Below are 17,754 nucleotides of genomic sequence, written 5' to 3'. Positions count from 1 at the left end.
AACCGTGGAGTGATGTGAGCCTTTCCCCCTCTCTGTCATGTAAATTAAGAGCAAACATAGAGTCATCAAGGTGGCCATGTTGATAGTGAAAGCACAAAATAAAGGCAAACTCTGCAGGCCATCTTGAACATCACCTCTAGAAATGCAACAAGTTGGCATACTGTAATTTCTTTAAAAAATCAAAAGCACTGGAAAGTTTGCTTGTGTAGCAGCAATACTTTGTATGTAAATGATTTCTGTAAGAAATGTTGTGTTTTATTTAGTACAAATATTGTCCCAAGGGCCCATGCAGGATATCATTGTATTGATGTTTAACTAAATACTATTCAGTGCTTTTACCTGCTTTGTCTCGGGAGTTTTCGATTATGTTGAGGGTAGCAGCCTTTCATGTGTTAATGTGGCAGTTTGAAGGGTTAGTTCACCCAAAAAAAGAAAATTCTGTCATTAATTACTCACCCTCATGTCTTTCCAAACCTGTAAGACATTCACTCATCTTCAGAACACAAATGAAGAATGAAATATGAAATTTGAGAGCTTTCTGTCCCTCCATTGACGGCCTATGCAACTACATTTTCAAGCACCTGAAAGGTAGTAAAGACATCACTAAAGTAATCCAAGTCATAATCTCCGACAACAACGTCTGCTCTTGCTTCAACACGACTAGTATGCGTCGTGGTGCTCTCATAAATGTGCGTTGGAGATTAATATTTTGTAAATGAAGTGGTAAATTATGTTTTTTGCTCTAAAAAGCACTCGTATCACTTCATAAAAATGAGGTTAAACCACTGGAGTCACATGGATTACTTTAATGATGTCTTCCTTTCTGAGGCTTGAAAGTGGTAGTTGTGTAGCTGCCAGTGGAGGTACAGAAAACTTTCAGATTTCATTAAAAAGATTTTAATTTGTATTCAGAAGATGCATAAAAGTGTTATGGGTTTGGAACAACAATGAGGGTGCCTAATTAATGACTGAATTTTCATTTTTGGATGAACTAACCCTTTAATGGTCATGTAGCGCAACAAGTGTTTAAAACATTTTATAGCACTCTAAAATATATGTTTTCAACAAGCGGTATTAGTTTTACTCATGCTTAGGATTAAAGAGTTTTTTCTGAATCAGTTATACTGTTCAAAATTTGGGGGTCTGTAAGATTTTATAAAATAAATTAATATTTTTATTCAGTAAAGATGCATCAAATTGGTCAAAACGGTTAAATATCAAGCAGCACAATTGTTTTCAATGTAAGAAATGTAACAATATGATAATAATTAAATGTATTAATATTTCACAATATTACTGTTTTACTGTATTTTTGATCAAATCAATTCAGCCTTGGTGAGCAAAAGAAACTTATTTCAAAAACTTTCAAAAAAATGTAAACCTTCTGGTGAATGGTACTGAATTTTTCACCTAGCAGAAAATAAAAGTAAAAATTCCTCAGGTGTCCTGAGCCATTTCAGATTATCAAAAAGATACTATGGGGTTGGGCTTTTTTGACTTGGGCTGGTAAGCAATTGCCTAGCAACCATCCAAAACAACTTATCAACCTTACATCGTGTTACAAAATACTAAGACTTTAGCAACCACATAGCAAGACACTGGAAATAGCACACAACACCTTAAAATGATGTTAGCAATCCCCTTCCCCAGAATAATGTTCCCTACTCCTAAATGAACAATCCAGTAACCACTTATAACATTCACATTTTAGCAACAGCACAGCAGTGCACAAAAAAACACTCAAAACAACTTATATACCTCATAGCAATGGCCTGGTAACTACCTACAACATCCTATTGTTATAACATTTACATTTTCTTACAGGCAGGTATCATCTGGTAAGTTGGAAGAAGGAACTTATTCAGTTTATAGAGGAAGCCTAATCAATTGATCTGTACAGGAACACAATGACCACAGTTATGTCACATTTAAAAATGACAGGCAATAGAAAAAATTAAGTAATACTAAGTGTACACTTTGTACACAAAATACTGTACACAAAATACTGACAGAGAGAATGAGAAGTAGGGCAGAGAAATACAGAGAGAGAGAGAGAGATAATGAGAGCACTTTTACTGGTATTACCTGTGGAGGGGGAGGAGCATGGGAAGGCTGTGCTATGTGTCAGCATTGTAGAGAGCGGAAAGAGCGAGTCAAGAGACGAAATGAGTAGTGCGCCATTAATCCTGCTCCTATAGATACGGGAAAAACAACACCTGTTGGACACCAACATCTGTGTTACAGGTTAACTCTTTGATTTTACATTAGACACGTTTGAGGAAGGTACTTTTTGAAATTTATTCATCATGGTAACCAGGAAGGGGGACACACAGAAGCAAGCTTTCAACTCTAAGGTAAATATAGCTTTCTCTCTGACTAGCAGGTTTGTCTATTTAGTCTACGAACTTGACAATAAAATGTGACAAATTTTACAGAGGTGTTACAGTTACCATCATGTCTGGAAAGGAAGGTGGCTCAAACAAGGAAAAAATAGCTGAAATTGTTTTTGGATTATGTCATTGATTTTAATCAGTAATGAGGAACTGAAAAAAAGTTTACAGATATCTGATACAGTTAAACCATTTTTTGTTTGGAAGCTAAAGTCTGTTGTTAAAAAAAAAAGAAGAAGAAGAAAAAGAGGTCACCAGGTTTTGTAAAAACCTGCTTTTATTAATGAAAAGGGAAAAATGCCTGAGGGTAATTAGTCATAATTCAACTGTGTTGTCCATGGCTAATGCAGTCATGTATTTCACTTGACGGCTGGACTGTGTGGAGTTTGCTCAGTGAAAACTGCTGTGCTCAGGTCCTTTGACTCATTCTGTCACTTATGTAAATGTAGACCTGAATAATGCCTGAGTAAATTACTTGGTTTCAACTCTGTAGAGTTTGTATTTGTGATTTGATAAGGATCTGTTTGTTTAACCATCTGGGCTTAGTGCTGAATCTAATGATATTTCTTTGATGAAGTTCTTCTGGCTGTTTTGTTGAATAACTATCTTTTTATGGACTTTTTGAATAATTGAAATTTAATTTCATAAATAAACAAATGAATAAATAGAATCAGTTTGCAAAGCTGCCATTCAGCCATACAGATGAAAAACAATCATTTCTCTTTTCTGATACTTTGTTGACAGGGTCTACTGTCATTTACCTTTGCAATATGCTCATTTTGTGTGCTCAACAAACAGAGACACAAATAGTAGTAGTACAAATAGTTTTGCTGGTTTCTATGAACTCAGCAATCAGTTACTTCATTCGCCGACTACACATTCTTTCCTCGGATCATTTAAGGAAATATCTAATTACACAAATTTGCATTAAAATTCTGCTGCATTCCAATCACCTGACAAAATGATGTCACTTTATTTGGATATGCAAAACAAACTACTGCTCACATCTACTGCTGTTTGCAAACTTTGTGATGGAAAATGGTCGATTTCATTTAACTGACCACCTGCATAAATTCTAATTGATGCAGTATAAATTAATCTTGAATCTAGTTTGAAAAGCATTAGTGATGAAAATTAATGTGTATAAAAAAAAAGAAAGGGAAAAAAGAAAGAAAGAGCAGATCTGATTTATTTTCCTGCAGCTCAAGGCTACGGATCATGTAGTAAATTAAGTGGAGAGGTTGTCTTGCTTTCAGGATGGTTTGAAAGAGAGGACCACTCCCATCCTAAAGTGAGTTTGTGGTTATTCTTTGTGGAAATCCTAGTAAATCAGAGATTTCCTACCAGGGATGTGCACAATCCAGGGGGCGCCTATGCATATTCAGTGGGTTCTTAGAAGGGTCTTGATTGTTTAACTATATAAAACAAAAATGTACTTAAAACGGCTTACAGTAAAAAACATAGTCTATCGACTTATCACAATGCATTCAAAAAAACAGCATAGGTGTGTTTTAATGGTAATGCTAAAAGGAACACACTTTTGGTTTGGTGTCAGTGAACAGGTACTTGAGCATTGTTGATGAGTCTGTGGGGTACATAAGACAAAAAAAGCTGGGAAAAACATTGAAGTAGATGAGCTGAAACAGAAGTGGTAATGCGCATCTCACACAGACTTTTACTGTAACCTCTTACTACTATTTCCTTTTTTAACAAGAGAGTTCTGTTTAAAAAAACACATATTTTCTACTTAAAATTTGTCTGGAATTCTTTAGCAGGAAATGTGAGGTTGATGCACCTGTATTGCTGCATACCAAAGGTATCGTACTTTGTTTGGAGACACTGTTTGCATGCAGTTGTCAATGAACTCACATGAGAGGGAGGTAGTACACTCCTTCTGTACACAATGGGGAAGGTTTAGATATGCTGATCTACGTAAGCAGGCCAGTTTCACCCCTTTAACACAAGAAACCTAATGCCTGTGAGACACATCCCTGGGCCTGGTTCTGGCTGGTTCACATAACAAATGGAATTCAGACAGTTTAAACATTTTTTCTTGGTTCTCATTGTTCAGTGAGAATGCCATCAACATACAGTGTCTTAGTATAGGTGAACTATCAGATGACATTTCAGGTATATATAAAAAAGAGAGTTCCTTATTCTGTAGTAGGTCATTTAGCTGTCAGACATGTAAAGGTCTTATGACCACAATGGATCATCTGTCATCCTCAGACTGAAAAAAAGAGCATGAAACCTGTATTTCTAGTTTGCCATATGTTTCTGGTAGCATGTGCCTTGCTGGGTATTCTTCAAAGCCCATGTTGACAGGGAAACATGAGAAAAGGGATGATTTTCTCAAGCATATTTGAGTTTCACACCTTCAAAAACACCATGTTCAAACAACTGACAATTCAAACTTCGCTAAGAAACTTTTTGAAATTGATGTTAGTAATTAATTACCTGCTTGTCTTAAAGGAACACTCCACTTTTTTTGAAAATAGGTTCATTTTCCAGTTGAGTTTTGCCGTTTTCAAATCCATTCAGCCGATCTCCGGTTCTGGCGGTACCACTTTTAGCATAGCTTAGCATAGTTCATTGAATCTGATTAGACCGTTAGCATCGCGCTTAAAAATGACCAAAGAGTTTCGATATTTTTCCTATTTAAAACTTGACTCTTCTGTAGTTAAATCATGTACTAAGACCGACAGAAAATGAAAAGTTGCGATTTTCTAGGCTGATATGGCTAGGAACTATACTCTCATTCAGGCGTAATAATCAAGGAACTTTGCTGCCGTATCATGGCTGCAGCAGGCGCAATATCAGCCTAGAAAATCACAACTTTTTATTTTCCGTCGGTCTTAGTACACGATTTAACTACAGAAGAGTCAAGTTTTAAATAGGAAAAATATCAAAACTCTTTGGTCATTTTTAAGCGCGATGCTAACGGTCTAATCAGATTCAATGAACTATGCTAAGCTATGCTAAAAGTGGTACCGCCAGAACCGGAGATTGGCTGAATGGATTCGAAAACGGTAAAACTCAACTGTTTAACTCTAGGGGAGTTGGAAAATGAGCCTATTTTCAAAAAAAGTGGAGTGTTCCTTTAATTTGTTATATAGTTTAAAGTACCTTGATGCTGGTTCATTACTAGATTCCTAATTCTCCACATAATATTGCATTACTGAGTTCCTAGAGTTAGTTAGAACCACTGAATCTTTGATGTTCCTGGTCATGATACTGGTTTAGGGTTTATGGTCTTAAATTTCAAGAATGGAGTGTCTAGGCAAAAAGTAGGCAGATTTCATGGGTCTCCACTCCACACGTCATGGTAGATTTGTGTAGTTTAAAAGACACTGGGAAAACAAGAGACCATGATCTACTTCAGGTCTGCTGACGTAGATGGATAGTCATCAAGTACACTCACATCATCAGATCTGCTACAGACAGAGAGGAAGCTGTTCACAGAGTTTGCTGACTTTTTGTTTTTCTTGTTTAAAGCTGCAGTCCGTAAGTTTTGCCTCTTTGTCACATCCCTGTTTGAAACCTGCAATTGCAGTTATTTGCGGTATTATCATCTTTACATGGGTTGTGGATTGGCACGTCTCCTCAGCGCGGATGAATCTAATGTTTGCTGTCAGTCACCACACCGGTGTGGATACTGTACTTCGTAACCATTGTGAATCAGGCTATGATAAGGAGATCATTTTGAACACTGACTGGTTATATACGTGCTTAAAATTGATTTTGGATTATTTTTAACAAAACAAAGTTGCAGCTTTAATAGGTTTAAATCATGACAATTATATTATATTAAGTACTTCTTGCATTTCCTATTCTTCTTTAAAGTGAAATAGAGGCATTGAGATGTTTTAATGGCATTGTGTGAAGGGCTCAGCCCCTGACATCATTTAAAACTTAACAGAACATGTTCCACTTTACCTGTGCAGAGCTATTTGTTTTGTAGTCATTGTACTGCATTTTTAGAATAGCTGGATGTGTGAGTAAAACAAGATATGTGGATAACATTGCTTATATAGGTTTCCACGTTTTGCTTTACAACATAAATTACACGTGAGCATACCTCAAATGTGAATTTTGAAACTGTTGTGTTATTTTTTAAACTTGTATTGCTGAATAAGAAGTACATGCACAGGGATGCAAGTTTAAATGCTTGATGAATCAGATCAGACCTTTGTCCTTAATAAGCAGTAATAAAAACAGAAGTATCGGCTGTTGCATTAATGCATTGTGCACCAATTATTATTGTATTATAATAATATGGCTGTATTTGTACACCAATAGAAATGAACACCTTTCTGAAAATGTAATGTTTTTCGCAACAACACATACTACAGGGGATTTCACAATTCACACATACAGCTTTGGGCCAATCATTAAGTTTTGATGGAGAAGTCGTGACTGCTCTGTGTTGTTTCCAGTAATAAACACTGGATCAGAATGTGTTTTGAGTTCCATTGTACTGCTTTATAAATGTAAATGTGCTCTAGATGGACTGTTGTGGTGTGTCTTACTCTTGCTGCTTTTTCAGCAACTTGCACATGAACCTTTGACAAGAAAAAAAGATGTAGGACAGGACTTGATTTTGAACTGTCATTTTTGATTTCATGGTGGCCATGAGAGTTTGTTGCATTGCTGCCGTTGAGCAGAGTCACATTGGACAGGTAAAACGGTAACACTTTACAATAAGGTTTCATTAGTTATTAACATTAATTAACACGAAGAATTAACAGTACATCCACAACATTTATTAATCTTAGTTAATGTACATTTACAAATACATTATTAGAATCAAATGTTGTATTTGTTAAAATTAATAAATGTAACATGAGCTAACATGAACAAACAATGAACAGCTGGATTATTATTAAACAACATGAACAAAGATTAATAAATACTGTAACAAATGTATTGCTGATTGTTAGTTCATGTTAGTTAATACATTATCTAATGTTAACAAATTAGACCTTAATGTAAAGTGTTACCGATAAAACTAAAGCACCTCTCCTCATGCGGAAAGAAAAAGGAAACTTGAGTCTAAAGTCATTTCCAGTCATTGATAAACCGGTATTTTCAAGCTGATGTGTGAATGTTATCCTAAAAAAAAAAAAAAACTGGAAAAATAAATAAACCACATTCAACGTGTCAAAGCAGCTATGACTCATAAAAACACGAAAAGTTCCAGCATTTGCCTAACATTAACATTAAGGTTAAATCTGTGAAGGTCATTGTGCTAAAATAATTGATTACAACATACAAAGGTGTGGCTTAATCAAGCCAAAGACATGACATCATTGTTACAATATAGTATTATGAAAAACAAACAATGAAACCTTAGCCATGTTCTGTGGAGAAACAATAGTCTTAACTTTATCCTCTATATCTTAAGGTTATTTCCATTTTGTTAAATGAATGATCTAGTGTGACAGGCAGAAGTGTTGTGACTGCGAGTACAGTACACACATTCTTTGAGCATGTGAGCACAGTTTCAAGGTTTGCAGGAATGTGAAGGTTGGTTAATGATTGCCTCAGGAGTCAAGCATTATGTGCAGGTTGAGGACATGAGACACATGCTAACTCACCTCACAGAGCAGATTAAAAAAACAGATCTACCCCCGGTTTCACAGACAAGGCTTATAGTCCTAAAATGCATGTTTGAGCTGTTTTAACTGAAAGTAACTTGCACTTACTTAAAAAAATGTTAGAGCTGTTGTTTTGTCTCAAGATGCACACCAGTAATGTTTTTTTGTTTTTTTTTCTAGGGTATGTTTATAAAAGCTGCTTAAATACCTTAATTGAAATAAAGCCAAATCCTGGTTTAGCCTAAACCCTGTCTGTGAAACCGGGCCCCAGTGTCTTAACCTGTTCATTTGGCAGAAGCAAATGAAACATCTGTGTTTCAAAATAAGTTGATTTTTGTGATTTTCATATCATGCTAATGAAGCAGAAGTTGTTTTCAGAGATGCTTTATGAAAAATACACCTGGTTCCTTTACAGTCTGTCTAGATTAATATTTCACCATGCATGCTTCTAGAGAAATGTGGTGTCAGGTTGAAAGTGTTCATCCTATTGTACCTCTTTGAACCATGTTATAACAGCTACATGACATATGAGTTTTCATCACATCTCTTCGATGTAGTATAAAACATTATCTAACAGTAACAATGTTTATAATACATTTTGGCATTCATTGGTTTAATCCATTGCATACTTTGCCATTATCCAACTTGTAAGGCAACATTCCTCATAATCGAATACCAAAACCTTTTGAGTGTATTAATGTCTCTTGTTATAGTTTTTGGTGAGTTTAGTGAATTTAACTAAAACTACAATTTTCCTTTTTGAAGGAGAGCAAAAGGAACAGAATCAGTTACTGGGCTGCTTAGCCACTTCATTTTAAAAACAAAGGATCATTTTTGTTGAATTGTCCTAAAAGTTAAAGTGCTTAATGGGTTAGAAATAAAAAGGTAATGCTGACTCCTGATATTATGAATATTTAAGGACAGTTCACATCCGAACCTGTTTTCCTGTTTAAATCCAAATTATGCCTTTGGTTGTTTCTGTTCTGACCACTTTTGTTTTTGTTTTTGTTTCACTTAAAATATTCTCTGTATTTTAAGTAATTGTTCTTCACAATCTGTTCAGCAGAGCACTGTGATGTAGAGCCGCTCCTTATTGACTTTCTCACAGTCATGGAGCTGAAGGTTTGGGTGGATGGCATTCCACGTGTTGTTTGTGGCCTATCAGAAGATACATCTTGTCAGGATGTAGTCATTGCTCTTGCTCAGGCTATAGGTAAGTTTTTAAGTATCTCTCTCTTTCTTATTTTTTTTTTTTCTTGTTCAGTAGCTAATGCATTTAAATGTTAACATTTTCTCATAATGTGCTCTCCAGGGCAAACTGGTCGGTATGTTCTCATCCAGAAACTACGGGATAAAGAACGGCAGCTTGTGGCCAATGAACGCCCATTGGAGTCCCTGGCTAAACTGGGTCAGTTGGGCAATGAAGTGCAATTCATCCTACGGCGCACCGGCCCCACGAGCAGTGAAACCTCAGACCAAAGTCGAGCCCCGCAATTTCCCAGACCCCCAGATCCATTGCCCCTCAAACACAAAGAACCAAAAAAAGCTCTTACTTTCAATCTCGGGCCCTCCACATCACCCCGAACTCATGTAAAACAGGTTGAAAAACCACCCAGAGACTCCCAAGCGCGAGGGGTGTCCCCATCTCCACCCTCGTCTCTTGCCCAAGCTGGTCCATCCAAAGACACACTCTATCAGCAGATTCTACGACAACAGGGGCAGCTACAGTCTCTGCAGGGACAGCTGGAGGCTCTAGAGAGGGAGATGGTCGTGTGGGAGCAGTCTCCTCCTCCAACCCTTTCCCCTGACCTCCTTGAGGAAATGGACCACCTACAGCAGTTTTTTAGGAGGAACGAGGCTGAGCTGGCCCATACGCAGTACTGGGAAAATGAATTTCAGTCTGAAGTTCAAAAAGAAAAGGAAATGCTACAGAAAATAAATGAACTCCATTTATCTCTAGACAAACACAGTCGAAGGCTGCATGAAACAGACAGCCAATCTGAGCTGCTAGAGCGAGATATTCAGGTTCTGAGTGAAACCAAGAGAAATGGTATGCTTCAAGCCAGACCCAGTGTTGAAGAATCTGTACTCATAGCGAAAGAACAACTGGACAACCATCAGCGTCAGGCGGCTGAACTGCAGGCATCAATTGAAGAGACAGAAAAGGTGCTAAGGCTGACAGATGAACAACTGCAGGTCTGCATTTTTGTTTTATAACTCAGTGCTACCCACTAGTCATATTATCCATAATTTATTGTTCCACTAGAGGTTAAGCTTCTAATACTTGTTTATTTATATATTTTCATGTAGAAAATTGCATAATCCAATCGATGTATCCTCTCATATTGTGAGACAATATTTCATGGGCTCATTGGGTGGGTGTTATGAGGCAGTTTAGAAATATCAGAGAGGAGGATCCAAATGCAGTGACTATTTTATTAAAACAAACCAAACATGAGATAAACAGATCTAAACCGAGCACACATAATATTAACGTAGGACAACACCAGACAAGGAACATGAGAAACACTGGGATTTAAATACACAAGGGGTAATTGGCAAATAAGACAGACCTGGCAACAATCAAAGAATCATCAAGAAAAACTACTAAGGACTACAAAACATGGCGCAGAACAGGAAATGTATATAAAAAATGTGACCGCACACTCAACTTGCAAATAGTTTATTTACCAACGTTTCGGAACAGCAGAACAGGAAATAACATAAAATTCCACACAAGATCAAGGGAACACAAGACAGGAATGTAACAGTGGACGAGTACTAGAGTCACCAACTAATGGCAGAGTTATAAGCTGCATTCAAACATGCATACTTCCTTACTATATAGAATGTGAAAAACAGTACAGGAAAAGAGTAGGATGTCTAAAGACAAAAGGTGCATCTCGATTCACATACTTATGCACTATTCTATACTATTTTTGTAGTCTAAATAGTGTGATTAGTGTGTTCAGACTGAAAATACCAAACACTTCATGCACTCAACTGTCGCAGCTTTAATTTCATAGCGAAGGGGGAGGGGCTATCAGACTACATTTCTGCATGATAAAATAACCTTGCAAATTTATACACTAGATGGTTGAATACATAGTGCATAGTGTAAGTGCATAGTGTATATTTGGAACACAACTAGAGTATTTGAAAAACAGTAGTTATAATCTATCCGGATGACTTACTACTTCCGCAGAGATGGAGTGTGCATTCGATGGACACTTTACTATCCCATGAAGCCACGGGTGAGGAGCTGTGAATGTGAGTGTAGCTATTCAACTAACGCTGTAGATCAAGACCAACATAACAGATGTAGTACACCCAGTTTTCATTCATACTGCACACATTTTTAACAGTCACGAAGTAACTGTTTTTCATCAAATGTAGTACCTACTCAGACAGTATGCGATTTCGGGTGCAAACAAGTAATTTCCATTCTACTTTACTATTACGTGGCTCTCTAGAATACTTGATTCGGATTGGTCAGTCTTGGCATTTGGTTGTCTGATATTCTGTAATATCTGCCAATGTCATGGCAACACTGTATAGACCTTAATCAGGGCAGCGCCATTTTTAAGATGACAGGAATGAAAAAGAGGCTGTGAGGGATAGAAGTACAGTGCGTTCAGTGGATTGTACTGTTGTTTAACAACGTGCTGATTGTTCAGATGACAAAACATCTTTCTAAAAAAATAAAAATAATCTTTTAGTAGACCAAAAAAAAAAAAAAACATTATTGAATGTTGTGAAAATTTCTTGATCTAGGACCTTTATACAGTGCCTGCCATTGTAAAGATTTTAAGTCTATTCCTCACAGCCTCATTTTCATCCACGTTAAAGTCAATATGGCGTCTAACCTGACTAAGGTCTATATCAGCCTGCTCACCTGCACAACAGTTGCGTCTCTCGTATCACACCAGACTCGGCCTCTCTTGTTTCATACAAAGGCAACTTGCGGCATCTTTCTTCTCAGTTATTGATTGTAGTGTAAATGACCTCAGTGGACCACATTGTTAATATTATTGTAATATTGTTATTGTGTTAGTTCTGTTGCTAGCCTGATTATTTTGTTCAATTTTTGATTAGTGGAAGCTTTTTAAGATTATATACAGGTAGGATTATGAAGTAATTTCAATTTAGCATTTCATGTTCACGTATCACCTTGTGGATTTAGTTAATGATAATGACTTGCTGACTGTACAGTATCCCTTACATAAAACCACTTTGTACTAGTTGTTGCCTCGCACCAGTACATTAAATGCGGACACACAAAAGCATGTTGTGAGCACTCATCATGACTAACTGAACCTCAGGGTTATATTCTGTACACGCTACTACTCACTATTACTTCATCTGTTGTCTCACTCCCATCTGCAAGGGCAGTGCTAAATTAATTCGTCCTACAGGTTGTTGTTATCACCAACAATACTAGTCACACCTTTGATTGTTGAAATCAAAAAGAGTGAGATTGTGTGTGTTTAGCATGACAATGTCAATAAGTACTCATGTCGTTCCAAACCCGAACACAAATTAAGACATTTTTGATTAAATCTGAGGGTTTTTTTTAGCTGAAAAACAATGAAATTACCACATTCAAGGTCCAGAAAAGTAGTAAAAACATAGTTTAAATAGTCAACATGACTACAGAGATTCAACCTTAATTTTTTGAAGTGGTGAGAATACTTTTTGTGCACAAAAAAAAACAAAATAATCACTTAATTCAACAAATTTGTCTCTCCCCTGTCAATCTCCTACGTTGTTTACATTCCAAACTTCCGTGTCCTACGTCAGAACGCAGGCTCAGTACTGGCCGACACTGTTCATGTGAGCAGCATGACGCATACATGTGATGCTGACGCAGGAACCGGCCAATACTGAGTCGGCATTCGGACGTAAACACGGAAGTGCTGCACTGTGTAGGAGACTGACAGGCAAGAGAAGAGATTGTTGAATAAAGTCGTTATTTTTGTTTAGTTTTTGCGCACAAAAAGTATTTTCTTCGCTTCATAACATTAAGGTTGAGCCACTGTAGTCACGTTGACTATTTTACTGATGTTTTTATTAATTTTCTGGACTTTGAATGTGGTAATTTCGTTGCTTTCTATTGAGGATAACAACACCTCTCGGATTTCATGAAAAATATCTTCATTTCTGTTCCAAAGATGAACAAAGGGTGAGTAATTAATGACAGAAATTTCATTTTTGAGTGAACTAACATTTTACATCTGTATGGGCATTTCATTACAAGAAAAGAGAACTATGTGATAAAAGGAACATTGATGTTGAAAGTCACTACTTCAACTTTTTCCTCCAACCCGACACTAAATCTCTCTTATGTTCCCCTTTAGGCTAAAACCAAGGAAATGGATGATTTGAACAAGGAGCTACGCCAGTGTAACCTGCAGCAATTTATCCTGCAAACAGGAGTCACTCCAGCACAATCCAATCAGCAAACCGAAGAGATAGATTTTGCTCTCCTCAAGCCTGATGGACAGAGTGATGAAGGTGTGTAAAATGACAAGCAATTTTCATACGCCGTTAGTTGGGTCTTTTCTACTATATATGGGGCTAATATGTTTTTATGAATGTCTTCCAAATGGGAAAATACTATCTGGTGGTTTCAAAGGAAAACTATACATAAGCAAATAACTGACACTGTGTTTACGACAGATTCAAATTCCTCCATCTTGGAGTTTAACCCTCGCACCACTGCCAAGCAAATCCTTGGGAACCCACGCAGCCTCCAGAACCCGCTTGTCTCCAGCCTTCATCCAGAGGGTGTGTATGTGTGACACACAGCTTGCACACTGCTACCCTCTGCTGGTTTAAGTCTTCTGCTTGTCCATTTCTACCTCTTCCTGCTTCTCAGAATGCACACTCACTTTACTGCACAACTCCTCTCCTCCCTGGTGGCTCTTTGTATTGTCAAATGCACTGTAATGGGCTGTAAATGCCAACAAGACAGAGAAAGAAAGAACACAAACCAGCATGTTCATTTTGTCTTCTGTGATTTCTTATAATCAGATAGCAGGCCTCTGTCTTGCTGCGCCAAGCTACTACAAACAAAATTATCACCGTCCCATTTTGCTGAAACCTGCACTGCCTTGGGGTTCTTTCATGCAGGCTCAGGTGAATCATGAGCTCCCGGTGTGCTTTGCTCCATGTTTCCTGCCTGGCACAAGTGTTTTATGTAGAAAGAAATTAAGCAGTTATTCGTTTCATGTCTCTCTATGGAACTGCCTCCAGTGGTTGTTGCTCATATTGATCACTTGTGTGAACAGAAATGTTGCAACAGACTCAAGATCAGGCTGTAAATTGTCTGGAGCATTTTGATGTTCGATTTTGAGGTTTAATGCTGCTGTTTTTTTTTTTAAGCTAGAGCCTTTTTCTTTTTCTTTGTTTATATTTTCCACATCCTTCTTTCTTTATGAAGTCTTCCCTGTGTCTGTGATATCAAACATTACCTACCAGTTGTATTTAAAAACATATTTTCCAATCATCTTCCATGAAGCCCAGAACCTCATTCCATTTTGTGTGTGTCTTACAGTCCTGTCATCAAGAGAGACATCATGGCGATAAAGTCTGGATTACAATTCTGGAGAATTATTCACTGTTCACTTTATATTTGTTCTGCTTAATTTTATCTGAATATGTTAATTATAGTTTCTTTTGTATGATACTCTGTGAAATGCATTTGTGAAAACATATTGTAAGAATAAGTCTATGTAAATACAGTGCTGTCTTTGTAACTATTAAACAGATTAAGATTTTTGAATGTATTTTAACAATCTTCATATATTTCATTAACTAAAAACATACCAAAATAAAAAGAAATCATTACAAGTTTTTAGGTTTATTGATTTTCCATTTTAAAATTATAGATCTGCTACACACGTTGCTGCAGAGCAAGCAGGGACTCGCTCTTTACATAATTCTGCTGTGAGCATGTAAGATATGCTGCCGCATGAATAAACATAAATAAATCCTGTAACAGATCTAGGCAGGTGGAGGTGGAGGTTTTCAGAGAAACTTTGATAGCGCACTGCAGGAACAGCGAACATTGAACCAGACCATTTAAATCCTGACCAAGCAATCTCGTTGGATGCAGCATCAGCAGATGCCAATCAGCTTATGATATGTGACTGCTAGCAGATTGCATTTAAAAGACCTATCAGCCTGTGCCATCTAGAGTTTCATGACTGAAGTAGAAATGTGTGTGTGTGTGTGTGTGTGTATATATATATATATATATATATATACTACATGGAAATTTGCCATTTTTTTCCCTATAGCTTTTCATATTTGTTTGCTTGGTGAGTGTCTTTGCAAGGTGTAGACTGTAAGGACCTTTGAATAGCTGAAATAATTTGGCGAAGTGATAGGGAACTGTAATGCAGTGAACCTTGCTTACTCAGGGTACTCTGGTTCCAAAAACACGTCCGGGAGTAAGTTCAGTCAACCCAGAGTATGTTCACTGTTAACACACAAGGTATATATATATTCCTGCTTGAAAGGAAATATATACATATATATATTTTTGAATAAGTGCGATATATATCGGTAAAATGTCTCAGTTATGTATGTAACCTTGGTTTCCTGAGCGTGCACCCCTAGATGTGAAGCCATGCCACGTGCCTCATAGGCCGCAGAGATAGCCTCAATCACCCAATGAGACATTCTCTGTTTGGTGACGGCAGCTCCCTTGCTTTTACCACCAAAACATACAAACAACTGGTCAGATCTACACCACTAGACTATATGGTCCACATAGAACTTCAGCGCCCTCACTGGGTATAGATTAAGAAGTCATACATCACTCTCAGTCCCCAAATTAAGAGGGGAAAAAGCATCCAAGACCACCTGCTAGAAGCGAAATGAGTATGATGCAACCTTAGGAACATAACCAGGCCACTGTTACAGCAAGACTTTAACCAGCCCCGGGGGAAAGTCCATAAAAGAAGGGCTGATTGAAAGAGCCTGCAGATCCCCATATTCTTTTAAGAGATATATGGCTGCCACATAAACTTAAAGAGTGGCAGGGGCTTTCCCTTCGAAAAACGACACTGCAGGAACTCCAGTATTGAAGCTACAGGGCAATGAACTGGGTCTAGGTCACACTGCCTACACCAAAAGGAAAAAGGCTTCCACTTAAGGGCATACAGGCACCTCGTAGATGGGGCCCTGAAGTTAAGAATCGCGTCTGTAATCTCAGCCGAGAGATCATTAACGCACTCCACTCAGGGGCCACACCCATAGTTTCCATAAATCCGGATGGGGATGCCAAATCATACCCCGGGCCTGAGTCAGCAGGTAGCGCCTAAGGGGAACCTTCCAAGGAAGGCCGGCTAATAGACTGACCAGGTCTGATAACCACACCTGAGTGTTCCAGAACGGGGCGACCAACAACAGATGTTCCAATTCTTTCGATCTTCGCCCAAAGAAGAACATGCCTTGCCAGTCTGCACAGAAGGCGAGAACGTAGTCCCCCTTGGCAATTCAGGTACGAGACTACAGTCATATTGTCCATTCCGACCAATATGACAACCCCTCAGATAGGGTAAGAACCATTTGAGTGGCAGAAATACTGCCAGCATCTCCAAACAATTTATGTGTCAGCCCTGACTGTGTCAAAGCTCCAAAGGTTGGGCATCCCTGGTAGACTGCCCCCAACCTGTGAGGGATGTGTCTGTCATGTTAGTTCTTGTGATGACAAAATGCTCCTAGCTGGACTCCTTTGCGAAAGAAACAGAGCCTCGTCCACGGACGCAGAGCGTGAAAGCCTCTCTTATGAAGGCTTGCACATAATCCCAGATTCCTAAATGATCGAGTACGAAACCTCAGTGTGCTACTGCTGAACCCTGTGATTGAGCTAATATCAGCCAATAATTCAAAGTCCAGGTAAGTAAAAATTCAGACACCCTGGAGCCGCTACACGTCCATACACTTTGTGAAAATTCGAGGAGCCAGAGCAAATCTGAATGGAAGAACACAGTAGAAGAACTTCCTGTGTCCTTTGGCGATCTGGATGTGGAAGTACGCATTCTTAGATCGAAGGTCATGAACCAATCTCTGTTGGGATTGAGACAAGATGGATTTCTTGAATTTGCTTACTCCAAGCACAAGATTTAGGTGACGTAAGTCCAAATCGGACCCAAACATAGATGGTGGATGGTGTAACCATACAACAGACTGATCCTTCTGCGTGAGGCTCCGAAACACCCAAGTGGCAGGCAAAACCTCTGAAACAGGAAACAGACAGATCACTCTATCAGGCAAGCCAGCACCAACTGCAGAAGTGAGAGCTTAGATACTGACATAGCCCTAAGGCCATGTGTGCAGGGTCTATCTTCTTGAACTTCGAAAGCAAAGGCACGGAGAACGGTCAAAATCGTTCTGAAACGCAACAAGCGGCAGAACAGCTGAGAGAGGCAAACACACTTTGTCATAGGAAGCTACTCTTAAGCGCAAACCCATTCACACAAAAGTTCCAGCTCAATTGGTTGGGCAGATTAATGCTTGGTAGCATGAAGTGCCAAAACCATAGTGCACGACAAAATGTTTGCTGCAGAACTCCTCAGAGTCACACGAAACAAAAGTTGGAAGCGTAATTGCCAAATAAAGCTTGCCCCTTAAACCCCTAGCTTATATCTACAGTGCATGTCACCACATCCAATAACTCGTTACAGGATGGAGAAGTGCGTCTCTCATCTCCACTCGGAGGGAGAGCACCATACAAATTGCCCACGAACTCCTCAGGG

The 17,754-nt window shown here is 38.3% G+C and overlaps 1 protein-coding gene across 4 annotated transcripts in view; it reads left to right on the top strand.

The window, feature by feature from the left end:
• The window catches only part of rassf7b (Ras association domain family member 7b), a 15,448-nt gene extending 615 nt beyond the window's left edge, over positions 1-14,833 (top strand). The window contains exons 1-6 of one of the 4 annotated variants that reach the window (XM_067401995.1): positions 2,126-2,354; positions 9,054-9,200; positions 9,300-10,183; positions 13,345-13,501; positions 13,667-13,774; positions 14,544-14,833. In XM_067401995.1, coding sequence (XP_067258096.1) covers positions 9,098-9,200; positions 9,300-10,183; positions 13,345-13,501; positions 13,667-13,774; positions 14,544-14,575 — 1,284 coding nt within the window. In that variant the 5' untranslated portion in view covers positions 2,126-2,354; positions 9,054-9,097 and the 3' untranslated portion in view covers positions 14,576-14,833. Of the gene's footprint in view, positions 1-2,125; positions 2,355-9,050; positions 9,201-9,299; positions 10,184-13,344; positions 13,502-13,666; positions 13,775-14,543 lie in introns of those variants that run through there. The other 3 variants (XM_067401994.1, XM_067401996.1, XM_067401997.1) reach the window with 3 other exon arrangements.
• The last annotated feature ends 2,921 nt before the right edge of the window (positions 14,834-17,754 follow it).

Source organism: Chanodichthys erythropterus, chromosome 11, assembly GCF_024489055.1.
Source record: "Chanodichthys erythropterus isolate Z2021 chromosome 11, ASM2448905v1, whole genome shotgun sequence".
Taxonomy (NCBI): Eukaryota; Metazoa; Chordata; class Actinopteri; order Cypriniformes; family Xenocyprididae; genus Chanodichthys; species Chanodichthys erythropterus.
Note: the sequence above shows the minus strand (reverse complement) of the source record. Positions and strands in the feature narration are given on the sequence as shown.